This window comes from Ursus maritimus, unplaced genomic scaffold (assembly GCF_017311325.1).
Source record: "Ursus maritimus isolate PB19 unplaced genomic scaffold, ASM1731132v1 scaffold_35, whole genome shotgun sequence".
Lineage (NCBI taxonomy): Eukaryota > Metazoa > Chordata > Mammalia > Carnivora > Ursidae > Ursus > Ursus maritimus.
This window is the reverse complement of record NW_024426119.1, coordinates 24927916-24943061: the sequence shown is the minus strand read 5'-3', so window position 1 is coordinate 24943061 and position 15146 is coordinate 24927916. Positions and strand designations below refer to the sequence as shown.

The 15146-nt window shown below is 44.1% G+C and overlaps 1 protein-coding gene across 4 annotated transcripts; it reads left to right on the top strand.

Annotated features, from left to right (window-relative positions):
* The first annotated feature begins 169 nt into the window (after positions 1 to 169).
* DUT (deoxyuridine triphosphatase) lies at positions 170 to 13094 on the top strand. Of its 4 annotated transcripts, none has more exons than XM_040620655.1 (8): positions 170 to 289; positions 1314 to 1449; positions 2746 to 2817; positions 4572 to 4663; positions 6383 to 6427; positions 11893 to 11967; positions 12115 to 12185; positions 12607 to 13094. In XM_040620655.1, exons 1-8 carry the CDS (start codon positions 265 to 267, stop codon positions 12661 to 12663), a joined length of 573 nt encoding a protein of 190 aa, XP_040476589.1. In that variant the 5' UTR covers positions 170 to 264; the 3' UTR covers positions 12664 to 13094. The 4 variants fall into 4 exon arrangements, with proteins under 4 accessions (XP_040476589.1, XP_040476590.1, XP_040476587.1 ...); XM_040620653.1 differs by lacking the exon at positions 170 to 289 and adding an exon at positions 485 to 741; XM_040620656.1 differs by lacking the exon at positions 2746 to 2817 and having other exon boundaries at positions 250 to 289.
* The last annotated feature ends 2052 nt before the right edge of the window (positions 13095 to 15146 follow it).

The window sequence follows — 15146 nt, the reverse complement described above, 5'->3', positions numbered from 1 at the left end:
GGGGGGTCCCCCTCCTCTGTGCTTCTGTGGGTCCTATGAAACAGCGCTAGCAACTGAGCTGTTGTTGGGATCTTCCTGAGACCATGCCCCCCGCCCCCCCCTTTAAAGGTAAATGGCATTCGGTGCACTGCGGGTGCTCTTAGGAAATGGGACACGCTGCCTTGCCCACAGCCTAGGACGCATCACTGCGCGCGGCGACTACCACCTGCATCGTGATGCGGTTCCGCTGCTTTGGGGGTCCCTGAGATTAGAACCTGAGGAGCCATGGCCGAGCGCGGCGCCGCCCCAGGTAACTCAGCAGGGCGCAGGGGCCAGGCCCTGAGCCTCGAGGATAGTCTTGGAAAACAGGGGCCACAAAAAAGATGCGGGTCTCAGGAGCGAGGCAGAGACGCCGTTCCTGGGGGTCCAGCGCCTGCGCCAGCCGGAGGGAGGCCCACGCGCCGCCTCCGTGCGCTCCTCGTCAGACGGCAGCCGTTACTGCTTCCGAGGTCATCCTACCCAGACGCGTCTTTAGAGAGCAGACGCTGCGCGCGCCTGCGGGAGCGGACAAGCCAACTAGCGCCCATACCTCGAGACAAATGACTCCCCTGTGCCCTCGCCCCGCGCTCCGCCACCATTTCTTTACGTCCCTGTTCCGCCCAGGGTTTAAAGACGCGTGCAGCGCCGGGCGGAGAGCTGAAGCCGCGGGGCCTCTCTTCCGGCCGCTGTCCAGCACTCGCAGCCTGAGCCGGGGCTGCCGCGGTACCAGACATGTCGGGGCCCAGGCTGGAAGGACACGCTGCCTAGAAGGGCGTGGGGAGGCTGGGAGCCCGGCCGACCCTCCCCGCAGCCGCTGGGGGAGGAGGGGAAGGAGGGGGAGGAGGGGGAGGAGGGGGAGGAGGCGGGGGGCGGATCCGACCAGCAAGCCCTCCGCCTCTGGGCGGGGTGGGCACGCGGAGGGCGCGCAGCCCCTATTCGCGCGCGCGCGAGTCCATTAGGGCCCCTAAAGGGGGAAAGTGGTTGCTTTCTGTTGTGTGAGCGGGAGGCCCCCGAAGCTGTCCCAGCACAAGTTGGCCCTGTACCCGAGCTGGAAAAGCTTGAGAAGGCGCAGTGGTTTCCTATCCCAAATCCGTTTTCCAAGAGGGGTTTCCAGCCCCAAATTTGAATCTCGCCTCCCCGCTGTGCCAGAATTGTGGGCTCGTCCAGGAGCGAGGCGGGGCGAGGAGTTGCTGGCGGGAGATTTAAATTCTGGTGGGCGCGCTAATTCTGTATCCGCTTGTTCCCTCCGCTGCTGTGTTTTCTCACGTTCTGTCCTGCCATGCCCTGCTCTGAAGCGACACCCGCCATCTCCCCCAGCAAGCGGCCCCGGCCTGCGGAGGGCAGCATGCGGCTCCGCTTTGTCCGGCTCTCGGAGCACGCCACCGCCCCCACCAAGGGGTCGGCTCGGGCTGCGGGCTACGACCTGTACAGGTGAGCGGGGACTTCGGCCGCCTTCTCCCCGCGTCGTCTCTTCCCCACGCAGAGAGGGTCCGGCTGTGCAGTTCTAGAGCTCTCAGTCATGTTCGCTTATATTCCTGCCGTCTGCTGCCACAGCTTGAAACTTTAACCTAAAAGATTACAGAAACCGTTTTTGCATATATTGATAGGGTTTTGGAATATCGGTGAGGTTCAGTGGGGTAGAGTCCGGACTATGAAAGAATTCTTGAGATGTCTTTGGTGCAGAATGGTGGTTTGTTAAAGCAAGAGGATAGGACCCATAGGCAGAAAGAGCTGCTGCCCCAGGGTTTTGAGGGGTGGCTGATTATATACTATGGGGTTGGGGGAGGTGTGGAGAAAGAGAGGTTTCAAAAGGACTTTCATATGTTAAAGACTCACAGGGTACCTGAGGCCTTGCCATTGTCAAGTTAAGGTTTTTCCCTAGAGCAAGGCATTAGCATTAAGATAGTTGGAGATTCCTGGAAGAATGTCAGGCTTGTCCCACCCAGGAGTGGGGGATGGAGGGAGGTTATGCTTTGTCATCAGCCAGCCCTCTGCTCCCTCATCAATATGAAAGATTTTTGTCTTTTTCTAGCGTTGAAAATTTTAGCTTTCTTCTTTAGCATAAATTCAGTAAGGATTTGGGGCTAGTGTGCAGAATGGTAACTACATATAAATGTCCACCAAGCCATTATTTGTTTTGCAACATTTATTGTACCCTCTCCAAGTGGAAGGTAGCGACCAATAAGGCCCACCTTGGCTTCAAAGCGTGGCCTGAGGGTGATGCAGTGCACAATAGAAAGAGAAGCCATGGGGGAAGTTCAAGTGCTGAGTGAAAATACCTGGGGAGGTTTAATGAAGGGTGCTTCTGCCTTAAAGGAATCATGAAATTTCACTGTATGTCGGTATTTAAGTTATCCCAAGGACTGGGAATGTCAGTAATACTACCACCTTTCCATTGGTTCAGCACTTTTTACCTCTACTAAAAACTACGTGTGCGATTTTATTTAATTCTCACAACGATCCTGAAGTAGGTAAGTGTTACTTAACCTTTTTACAGGTGAGGGACTTTGTGAAGAGCTGAATTGATTGCCCAAGGGTAATACAATTTCTGACCCTTAGTTCACTGCTTTCCCCCGCCCGCCCTTGACTACTGTGTGCCGGTCATAGAACCATTAAGATGGGTGAACAGTGATACTAGGGGAAATGAGTGTTTACTACATGACTAAATCTTTAGGATTTATTGTAAAGCATCCCAGATAATTCTAACATAAAAACTACTGGTCTAAGTCTTACAGGTATAGGAGAACGGGAGAAAGGAGTGTGTGATGATAGTAATGAAGAAAGGAAAGAAAAAGTGAGGTATGGTCTGTTGTAGCTAAAAGGGGCGTAATCAGTCCCTTAGTTTTCATGGATAAAAGTGGAGTGATGCTTACCATGTCTGGGCATTGTTGTGAGTCATATGAGAGACTGAGCTTTAAGATACTTAAAATATCCTCCTAATGAACAAAGATGACTGTATATGGAAATAGACATGGAAATAGCTTCTCTCTTTAATAAATTAAAGTCTGATTATTGAAAGAGAGGAAATGCCAATGAAAGAAGTGAAAATGTAATATTGCTTTACTAGTCTTCATTAAGGTCTCCAAAGTAACGCACAGTCTTGCTCATTGTCAAATCTCCCATTTCTGTCCCGAAGGGGGCTACAGTAGTAGCCACAGTAGCAGCATATGCTGGGTGGATCTGGATCTTAGAGAATCAGGTCCTCAGCAGTGGCCTTCTCCAGGGCCTCTTCACAGTGGGCAGCTCTGTCCCCCCGCCAGTGAGGTTCACTGTGTCTGCTTGGTAAGGCCAGCAGAACAGATAGAGCACAGCTCTACTCCCCCTCCTCTCATGGTGTCCACCCACTTTCCCCTTTCCTCTGCGGGTCTTCCCTAATCATTGTATTGTTGTGAGAATAAAATGAGTTCTATAAAGCATTTAGGACTGTACCTGGCACAGAGTAAGGGCTTAGTAAATGTTAGCTATTAGCAAGTATTTGCCCTTCTTTCTTGGTTCTTTTTCAGAGGGGAATGGTCCACAGATAGCTATAGGTTTGATGTGTCTGTGGGAGCGGGTGAGTTCAGCATCTTCCTACACTACCATCTTTGCACATCTGCCCCTGGTTTTTTTCTTTCTCTTCCTCTTTTTATATCATGTTAGTGAAGCATACATCTTTTAAAAGTCTGCCTTTCTGCCCCCTCCTGCTAATATGCACTGCAGTTTCCCAACAGAATTTTGTCCAGGAGAGAACAAGATTACATGTGGATAATCTCTTAAACCAAAAAAATTCACCGGAATGACTGTATCTCAAGCAGCACCGTTTTAATAATGGACTAAAAGGAAATGTCTACCACTACCTTCTAAATAAATTTTTATTTTTAAGTAATCTCTACACCCAACGTGGGGCTCCAACTCACAACCCTGAGATCAAGAGTCACACACTTGGGGCCCCCCGGTGGCTCAGTTGGTTAAGCATCCAACCCTTGACAGCTTAGGTCATGACATCAGGGTTGTGAGTTCAAGCCCCCTGTTAAGATTCTTTCCCTCCTCCTCTCCCCTCTCCCCCCCCACTTTTCTATCTCTCTCTCCCTCTTTTTTTTTTTTTTTTTAAAGATTTTATTTATTTATTTGACAGAGAGAGAGACAGCCAGCGAGAGAGGGAACACAAGCAAGGGGAGTGGGAGAGGAAGAAGCAGGCTCCTAGCGGAGGAGCCTGATGTGGGGCTCAATCCCATAACGCCGGAATCACGCCCTGAGCCGAAGGCAGACGCTTAACCGCTGTGCCACCCAGGCGCCCCCTCTCTCTCCCTCTCTTAAAAAAAAAAAAAAAAAATTGCACGCTCCACCTCCACCGACTGAGCCAGGTGGACACCCCTAAACTTTTTTAATCTGAATTGGAAATTTGGAGTACTGAACTCTTAGATGGGTTATTGAAATTTAAGATTGCATGAATTATTTTGTGATTATTTTATGAGATGTATTTAAAGCAATTCCGTATACTTAGTCACAAGGAAGAAAATATAAAAGCAATTTTACGCATCAGTACTGGTTATTTTCTTTCATTATTTTCCTAGTGCCTATGATTATACACTACCACCTATGGAGAAAGCCCTGGTGAAAACGGACATTCAGGTAGCTCTTCCTTCTGGGTGCTATGGAAGAGTAGGTAAGTGATTGAAGACATCGTGACAATTTGTCAGGCTCTTCCTTTATGATCTGTTCCTTCGTCTTAGTCTCACTTAGGGTATAAATGAGGGAAGGGATATTGATTGGCATGTGTCCTAAAATAAGTGCCAACTGTGATGGCAAATACAGCCATTTGAAAACTACATTTTGTTCACGAATCTGCTTTTTGCGTGCGCACACACACACTCACGCTCACACACACTCTCCCACCCTCTCCTTCTTTTTTTTTCTGATTCCTTGAGCTCGTAGGAGGCTCACATTGGCCCAGGAGTTTTTCTCTCAACTCCTCACTGAGAAACTGAAAATACAGATGACTTTTAACTGGAGCTCCCCCTTCAAGGATCAGATTGCATCTGAGCTCAGGTGTCTTTGTGAAGACGATGATGAGAATGACTAATACTTGTTATATAAGAAAATAGAGTGAGGCTTGGGCTAATGATACACAGCATCTCTTATCCTGAGAGTAAAACTCCTGACTCCTGTTCACCCGAGTCCATCAGACCGTTAAGCCTTTCCCGCTTTGGCTGTCCTTCCATGGGGTCTGTTGGGGTCAGGGATACATACCCTTCAGGGCACTAGAGGGGAGCGAACTCCTTAGAGGGGGAGGAGCTATGACAAAACGAAGAGCAAGTGCCCTGTCACTGGAGAGAGTTCAACATTTTCTTCAGATGCATCATCACTTTCTAATTTCAGAGTAAATGTAAAGGAACAAATGGCACTGTGGGTGGGGAGGGGCTAGACCACCACTGTCCTGTTAGCCCTGAGTGTGAGAGCCGCTAAGACTTCGGCCTTTTGAAGAAAAACGAAATGGGCTCTTTCTTCATCTCCTTTTGGCAGCACTTCATTTTGAGAATATTTTGGGGGGTGGGGATCAGGAGATGGAATGAAATAAAAGGAAGAGCAGGAAGAAGCAGCATTTATTGACAAAGTGCCTTGATTTAAGCTATTCTGGAATAGAAAACTAGAAGCCAGACTAATTAACGGTAGGCCTGGTGCTCAAGTCAGCAAGTCTAAGGTATACAGTTTGCTTTTTATGTTTTCATTTGAGAATAAACAACATTGGAATTGAATTTTTAAGGTTAAGTTTTTGACCATGTGCCTGACTGATACCAGGCCTTTTATCTTACTCAGGTTCATTTGTTTTTACAGACACCTCGTTTGGCATTTGAATCATGAGTAAGATTCCCAAGTTCTAGGCCAAACTCTGCTACTCATTGGTTAAATTTATGCCTGTCTCTCCTCTGCCCTCTTCCCATCTAGACTGCATCATGCTCAGATCTCCCATCTTAAAACACAAGTCTCCTTCCTCAGTCCTGTGTCGCTGCCAGCTACGGTCCTCCCTTTGTGGCCAGACTGCATGACAGCGTTGTCCGCGGTTGCCCCCACTTGCTCGCCTCTCAGTCTACCCCAGTGGTCCACTGCCACGGTCCGGTGCCACGCCACCGCAGATCCTCAATGGACTGGAGTCGTGTGGGAGTGGTTTAAGCTGCTTTTGAATTAAACTTTTTCAAAAAAAAATTCTTTCCTACTTTCATAATACAGTATAATAAATATATTCTTGAATCCAGAACCATCTGCTAAAGTTAAGGTGAAGAGGTAGATGTCCTAGGAGATGAGAGCGGCTTAAATTGTGTAAATTACATCCAGTATCACCCCTCCCCCTGCAAGGAAGCCAACTTCTCCTTTTTTTGTTTTTCAGCTCCCCGTTCTGGCTTGGCTGCGAAACACTTCATTGACGTAGGAGGTAATACGTTTACCTTTTTATTCTGTATATGTACGTGTGTGTGTTTGCTTGGCCCTTCCTTGAGAGTAGTAATCAAATGACAGATTTTTACCTTCAAGAAAAGGAAATGATTTTTGTTGTGTTTTGTCTCGTTAGAAATTTCCACCTCTGAAATAATCATGATGCAGTTTCAGATATTATTTGATTATGTCTAGTTTTAAAATGACCATGATGTGAAATGCATGTTATTTTACTAATAGGCTAACTAGACATTATCCGATGGATAGGATTTTTGCCTTGGCTTAGTGATAATCTGCATTTAGTCCAAAAATGACTCTGTTCTTAGAAGGAAGGTAGTTTTATAAGGATAGGAAAAGCTTTTATGTCATTTTTAAAGCAAGTATGTTTTGCTTAAATAACTAACAAATTAAGCAGCAATAAGAAATTATTTAAGCAGAAGGTTATAGAAAATGCAGGTCAGTCTGTAAGAATTTTCGTACCTGTATAAGAGAGCCGTCCACATTTGGCAAAATAGAAAAAGGGGTCCTCCCTAAGTGAGAAGAGAAAACACTATGCTTCCCTATCTACATTTGTTGTCAAACAAGTACTCTGTAACTCATTTCCCTTATGATAAAGCCTTACTCATGTCTCCCAAAGTCAGTAACTTCGTCATGGAGCCCCTTTCATGCAGAGCTCCAGTCTCTGCTGGCCCTCTTGCTATAGGCTCCCTAACCACCCTCACCATAAGGAAATTCTCACCTTTCTAGGATGGTTTCCTTACGTTGGAGCTCCCCCTTTCCAGGGGAGACCTCACTGACCTTTGTCCTGACTTGCATTCCCATCTTAATGAGCAGAGTGCTTCACCTAACTAGACATCTTGGCCCTCCAATTAATGGGTCTGCTAGATTTCTCCAAATCCCGCCATTTTTCAAAGCTACTTTTTAACAGATGAAGAACTGGCTCAGAGAGGAGCCCAAGCTGACATGTTAAACCCTGGAATCTTCATTCCTGATTCCAGTCCCTCTGTTGTTTACACTGCAATTAAGTGCTGGGTATCACCTCACCCCATCCCTGCTCCAACCAAGCACTGTCCTTAATTAGCTCACTGTGAACCTGCCTGGCAGGCCCTTAGTGAGGAAGGAGGCCTGTCCCGGCTTGTCTCTGGCCTGCCCCTCAGTCTGCCCTTGGAGTCACTAGGTGGCGCTGTGGGGCAAGCCAGGATCCCCAAAGGAGTCCTTTCTTTTAGGGACTGAAGAGGAGCCAAGTTTGACACAGCAGGGATGAACAGCCTGCTTGGGTTGAGAATTGCCTGGGCTAAGTTATGCTTGCTTTCCAAAAATACTTTCACAGCGTCAAGTATGGTAATTTAGGACTGTAACTTCAGGATATAAAAGATTGCATATATTTTTAAAGAAATTTCAAACGGTTGTGAAAGGAACATGGGCTTTGGAGTAACAACCAGACTTGGGTCCCAGCTTTGTCATTAATTAGCTAGTTATTACTTTCTGCGCCTCGGCTTGCTCCTCCATAAAATGAAAATTAGTGTGCCTGCCTCACCAGGATAGGAGGATTGAGGGATACTATAATGCAGAGCATCTCACGCTGTTTGATACATACTAGACCCTGTAAGAAATACTTCTTGTCCCCTAGAGATCTCATAGATTTTTTTTTTAATGTGGCAACTTTCTTTTTTCTGACTTTGTTACTAATTTTTGCTCTGTTAAACAACCTTCTGAAAAACATTCACGTAAAAGAAATGGAAAGTTAGTTTGCCTGGTGGTTGGTGTGGTATTATTCATAAAATGACAGGGCGGTGTGTTCTTGGATGTAGAGTATCTTAAAAATGTCTCTCAGGCACACGTTTATCGTAGTTGGCCAGAGTTTTTACTTCAGAAGAGAGATGTCGTTCGAAATCCCAGGCTGTAAATAAGGGTCAAAGGGAAAAGTTGAGTACGCAGGAATCTGTTCAGAATTCACATCTGGTAGGTGTGGGTAGTTTTCACTAAAGAAGGTTTCCAACAAATGACATGCCAAAGTCTTGACACAGTAAAACTTTTGCCTGAAGTCAGTTAATTACTCTGCCAGTTCCAATGTATGATTTTTCCAGTGATAACTTCAAAATACTTTCTGCTTTCTCATGAAGAGAAATATCCCTGATGCTTATGTTCCTTATGTAGAAAAAGAATGTCTTGGGTTTTTCTCAAAGGTCAGATTGCCTTTGAGTAATAAATAATCTTGGAACAATTGGATTTTTCATACTGTTGGCATTCATGCTAAAAAAAAAAAAAGTATTATTGAGCGTCCTTTTTTTTCTGCTATATATTTTAATTGACTTCAAACAACTTCATTTCTTTTTGTTGGTTAAAAGACTTTTCACATCTCTATGTGTCAAGCATAAAATCTTGGTAGGTGTCTGGCTTTACAGAATTCAAGACACCCAACCATTTTGAGTTTGATCAGACTACTTTATAGATATATAACAAAGGCCTTTACAAGAAGGGAGTGTTTTATATGGGAGAAGATACCGTAAAGTAAAAATACTTGCAGGTCATAGGTGAAAGAGTTAAATACCCAAACAAATACGGGAAATACCGTAAACAAGATATGGAAGAGGCCATACAAATGTGCAACAAACATACAGAGGATAAGCATTCTAGCCTTATTAGTCATCAGGGAAATGCAAAGTAAAGCCATGAGATACCATTTTTCACTTATCACATTGGCCAGACTTTTTTTTTTTTTTTTTTTTTAATTGCTGCCGTCTGGGGGTGTCTGTGTGGCTCAGTCGGTTAAGCGTCCAACTCTTGGTTTCGGCTCAGGTCATGATCTCAGGGTCGTGAGATCAGGCCCTGTGACGGGCTCCGGGCTCCATGCTCCGCAGAGTCTGCTTGAAATTCTCTCTCCTTTTCCCCTTGCGCCTCCCCCATCCACACACACGCTCTCTCTCAGATAAATAAATCTTAAAAAAAAAAAATTGCTGTTATTTGGTACTGGCAAGGACTTTGGAAATGGGTATTCTTAAATATCGCCGATAGAAGTTTGAATTGCTACACATTTTTTACAAAGTAATCTAGAAGTATCCGTTAAAATTTAAAATGTACACACCCTTTGGTCAGGAAAGTGCTTTTTGGAAACTTTTTAATGAGACTGGAAATCACTAATACACAAGGACATCTGACATCTAATATACAAGAAAGTAATGTGTCAAGTCCATTACTGTAACATTGGCTACCTGAGGGACGGTAGGGGAACATGATTAGGTTTATTTTACATGTATGTGTACTATTCGGGTAATCTAACATTTTTCTTAAAAAGTAGAAACGAAGAGTTCAGAAGTCGGTCCACATTGTCTCCATTGAACCCCTTCCAGACAAATGAGTGCTAGCCTGTGCTTGAGATCTCCAGCTCGGAGAGTCCATGGGCTTTTGGGGTCATTCGTTCTAGCCAGCGTGGAATAGCATGTTCTCCGCAGGGGTTTCTCCACTGAATCCGATCCAGGCTGTTCCTACAGCCGGAACTTTCTGTATATAGATAATATAGAAAACAGCTGGTCCCATCGTTCTACCAATTACACAGTAAGGACTAATTTAATGGTCAAGTGGCAGTGGGGAAAGAAGCCAGGCTTCAGAATTCTTTGAATTGGTCAAGGTTTTGTTTTGTGTAGCTAGAAAAGAAGAGTGTTTCCTTCAGTCTAGACGTGCTATGAACCACCTCTGCTGCCTTTCTGCTACTTACCTACCCCTCCTTCTCACTGTTAAAAATTACTTACCTTTAATTCAGACTTCAGAACACTTGTTGTGTAAGAATGCTTCGATTCAGTTTCATTTATCCCTAGTAAATCATTCATAAAGCACAGGGATTCATTTATACGTCTATAATCCCCTGGAAAAATCTAAAATGTTGGTTTTTCTGAGTATTTTTCTCCCTGTAAGAAAATCGAAGGGGAATGCTTACCTTTGTTCTTAAAAAAAAAAAAAAATTTTTTTTTTTCAGTTGACATTCAAATAATTATGAGTCTGGCCAACCAGCTTTAATACCCATTGAGCTACATTCCTGATTCTTTTTCTTTTTTTTCTTAAATAAGAGTTTTGTGTGTTTGGTTTTTAGGAGGTGGGGTGTTACTAATATGCAAGCTGTAACATGGAATTACATTTAATTAGGGTCCCGTGAATTCTGTCCGTCATTTTACAAACTGAGGGGAAGGAGTGAACATGTATAAAAGGAAATTGGCAGTGGGGAGGATGAGGAGGAAGAGAAGTGAGTCCTAATAGGTAGGGGATTTTGTTTCGGGGTAATGAAAATGGTTCCCCAAACCGATTGTACTGATGGTTGCATAATTCTGAATACGCTAAAAACCGTTGCGTTGTGAATTAGTCTCAGTTTCGAAAGAGGAAGCGGGAAGGCCTGCTACACCTGCATCATCTGTGCTTGTGTTTTGGGAAACATTTTAAGTTCTTGGCTCCAAGTTAAATTCTAACGAGCCTGGTAAATGTACCTCTCTGGGCCAAGGCAGGGCCCTGGCTCAAGTCCTCTCCTGCAAAGAGTGGTTGTCCCTGTGTTCATAACCTCAAACAGGTACTGATGACACACGGTGTTATGGAAAAGTGTACTCCTTGTGAAGCTGATGTGCTAATGTCTTCTGAGAGATCACGCTCTAAGAAAGGATGGTGGCTCTGATTAGAAGGAGAGGTGGAGTACGAACGGAAGGATTCACCTTCATTTTTATTATAAAATGAACGTTCGGATATGTGCTAGACTGTGGCTTAACAATGTCAGCATTGACTTACTCCACTGCTGATCTTCAGGCTGTTTGACTTTTTATTTATGACCCAATCATATTTCAGTCTGGATATTAGTGGGAAGCTGCCACCAGGAAAAGCCTTTAAAACTCAGGTTGTAGTTTTCTTCTAGTCTCTTTAGCAGGTGTGCAGTGGATGACCAGTGGCTTTGGAGTGAGCAATTCAGGATGACCCATCTGAGGTGCTAAGGACCTACTCCCAGTTTAGGATGGGAAATGGTCACCGTATGTGAGGGTGACAGGTGGGAAAAGGAGGGCCGTTCTATAAATTCTATGTATTTGCATTTTAGTGAGACTCTATTGCTTAGTTTTGAGACTTTACCTAGTTCCAAAGCAAGATTCACTTACGCATTTGTAAGGATTGAAACCTTGGAGCTGGGGCGCCTGGGTGGCACAGCGGTTAAGCGTCTGCCTTCGGCTCAGGGCGTAATCCCAGTGTTAGGGGATCGAGCCACACATCAGGCTCTTCCGCTATGAGCCTGCTTCTTCTTCCTCTCCCACTCCCCCTGCTTGTGTTCCCTCTCTCGCTGGCTGTCTCTATCTCTGTCGAATAAATAAATAAAATCTTAAAAAAAAATAAATAAAAAAATAAAACCTTGGAGCTACATAAGGATGATTTCAAGGTAATCCTACACCCTCAGTGTTTTGGTAGCATACACCGTGCTCATGTTATTTTTCTTTTCCTTAGCTGGCGTCATAGATGAAGATTATAGAGGAAATGTGGGTGTCGTACTCTTTAATTTTGGCAAAGAAAAGTTTGAAGGTACGTTAAAGGCGTATAATCACATAAATGCAGGGAGTGTTCTGAGGGTCTAGATAACACATGCTCTCTCCTCTAATTCTCACTGTACAGGCAAGATATAGAGAATGCATCAATAAAATATCAGTAATAAACTTTTTTCCTTTCAAGTCAAAAAGGGTGATCGGATTGCACAGCTCATTTGTGAACGGATTTTTTATCCAGAAATAGAGGAAGTTCAGGTAAGTATCATAAAAACTGAGCAGGGAATAAATGATGTAACATCTTCAGTGAAGGGAAAAGTACAATTTCGAGGGTTCATATGCTATTTGTAACTAAACAGTAATACATATAATAGTCCTATTTAAAGCAAAATTAAAAGCTTAGTTTTAGAATTTCGTGAAATGTTTTTCATAGCTACTATATAGCATTGCTTTGGGTAGTAAATCATTTAAATATACCCTGAAATTCTATTTCTCTAGCTTTTTTGAAAATTTCCCAATATTTTATTTATGGAGCTTTTTAAAAATTTAATTTTCTTTTTGTAATCTCCTTTTTGAAAGGATGGTAGAGCAAGAATAAAAGTCTTAAAGGTTAGGAGCTAGAGAGAACGGAAAGAGAACTGAAATTAACTACCTGGCGACCACCTTTATGTCTTTGCAGGTTTTAGATGACACTGAGAGGGGTTCAGGAGGTTTTGGTTCCACTGGGAAGAACTAACATTTGTGCCAAGAATAGAAAATGAGAAAACATACTTTTTTCTTAAAGAGTTTTTGCTTGTGGTGTTTTGCATATCTGTAAACATAATAGGCTTAGCTTCTAAAACTGTTTGGTTCTCATAGGATTAAGGAAAAGATACCTCTGTTGGGTTCCCATAAGACCTCAATTCCTTATGTTTTTACACATCTGATTGTTGTATAAATCTGTGTGGTGACCTAATACAAACTCTTTATTTTTTAATCAAATGTATATCAGTTACAGATCCAAAAAACCCTGTATTATTTAATTCACTAAATGCTTCCTCTTCAACTTATTTAATTGCTTTGTAAATCATAAGCAGTGCCTTTTATTCAATAAATTTGAATTCTTTTACAGATACAAATTATTGTATAAAGTGAACCAAAAAGATAATAAAAAAGAAGTTGAAGTTATTCCTTGTTCGTCCCTTCTCTTCATTGCTCTCAAAAATGTTGTTGATCTTGGGGTTACCTGGGTGGCTCAGTCAGGTAAGCGCTGCCTTCGGCTCAGGTCGTGATGCCGGGGTCCTGGGATCGAGCCCCGGGTCAGACTCCCGGCTCAGTGGGGAGCCTCCTTCCCTGCTTGTGCTCTCTCTCTGTCAAAGAAATAAAGTCATTAAAAAAAGTGTTTTTGATCTTAAGATTCTTTGTGACATTGGGGAGAAGAGAATCCTCAGGTTATTTTTAAATTATTATTATTTGGCGGGGGGCGGAGAGAATCGTAAGCAGGCTCCATACTCAGCACGGAGCTGACATCGGGCTTGATCTCACGACCCTGAGATCATGACCTGAGCTGAAACCAAGAGTTGGACGCTTAACCGACTGCGCCATCCAGGTGCCCCTATTATTATTTTTTAATCATCCTTTTGGTAGGCCCCGGTTTGGCTGGGTAGAGCTATGTTTGTGAAAGGAGGTGGAACCTGGGGATTTCCAGATGGTTTGTTCTTCCGATTTCATTCCATCAAATAAAGTGTACAAGTTGTGTGAGTTTCCCTCAGTAGAATAGTGATAATAGGCCATAGCCAAGAAAAGAGGCAATTCAATAGGGATAAAATACATAATGGGGTGTGTTGAGGCCACTGGGTTTGTCCGTCCCGGGTACTTTTGAGTCCTATGTGTAAGCAGCAGGTCACTGCAGGTTGGGGCTGCGTCCATGCTTCAGCTTGATGGACACTGTTGGCAACCTTGCGGGCGTGTTTCCTGTGCTGTACGCCCAGACCCCTTTGCACCAGGCCTTTGGGTGTCAGCTAGGCTTTGCCGGACAGATGTCCTAGGGTCGGAGTCACGAGACATCGTTTTGTGAGTGCAGGCCACGCAGTTGGGGTGTTTCTGGAGCTGGCAGCTCTCAGCTGCCCGGTTCTTGGAAGCATAGGCTAGACTTTGTTTCTTCCGTCCTCCCAGTGATTCTTTAGGCCATGTTATATATAACCTGCCATGTAGTATTTTCCAGCTGTGGGTCACAATTCATTAGTGAGTCATGAAATCAACTCCTCGAATGCATTTTTAAAAATTAAATAGAGAGACAGCAGAGGACAACACATGTCAGACGGGTAAATATTGTGAACATTGTTTGAATTACGTATTTGTGTGTTCATGTGTATACTGGGTCATGATATAAATTATTTCTGCAGTCAATAAAATTTAAATAAATCTCTTTCTGCTAAACTAGTGGATTCTATTCTCTGAACCCTGACCAATACATAGTAACAGCTGAGTAAGAACAAATGGTGTGATGTGACTGCCAAGGGATTCGGGCTTAGCTTCACTGTTCATTCCCACTTACTGAAAGTTGGCTTTACTTCTACAAACTGCTTGTTTGTTTTTCTCCGTGCATACCTGTGAGAGTAGATAAAACACTCTTACGACAAAAATAGGCACAGAGCTTGCTTAGAGTGTTAGAGCTAACGACCACTATTAAAACTCGGGTCCTGTGTCTTCAAAGCCCATGTTCTTTGCAGCATCTTCAGTCTTCCAAGCGGTAGAATACAGAATGGAAGAGAGCTAATGACAGTCCTCTAGGTTATTCGTACCAGGCGTCTGGTTCCCTCTGGGCACCCATACTTAAGGGGAGTTGTTCAGATCTGAAGCTGCTTTGAAAGTTAGAGACTTGGAACCATGTTCATGAGGGATAGATGGAAGATTCGGGGAGGGGGGCGAGGTGTTTGGAGAAAAAGTTTGTGTGTTGGGCGTGGGGGGACTATGGAAGGAGGGGGGGCTAGAGAAGGTCCCTGGGGTATGATAGATCTTCAATTTTAAAGACTCAGAAAGGGAATTAGGTTTGTCCTATGTGAACCGGGAGACTGGAACTAAGATCAGTGCATTTAATCTATAGAAGATGGTGGCTACAAGAGAAAATACGTATTGGTCCCTGCCCCCAGTTCCTGGCATGGAGCTCACAAGCCCTTGTCATTTCCTAAGTGAGACAAGCACTAGGATCATTTCTTGTTCTAGTATTGGTCTTTGACC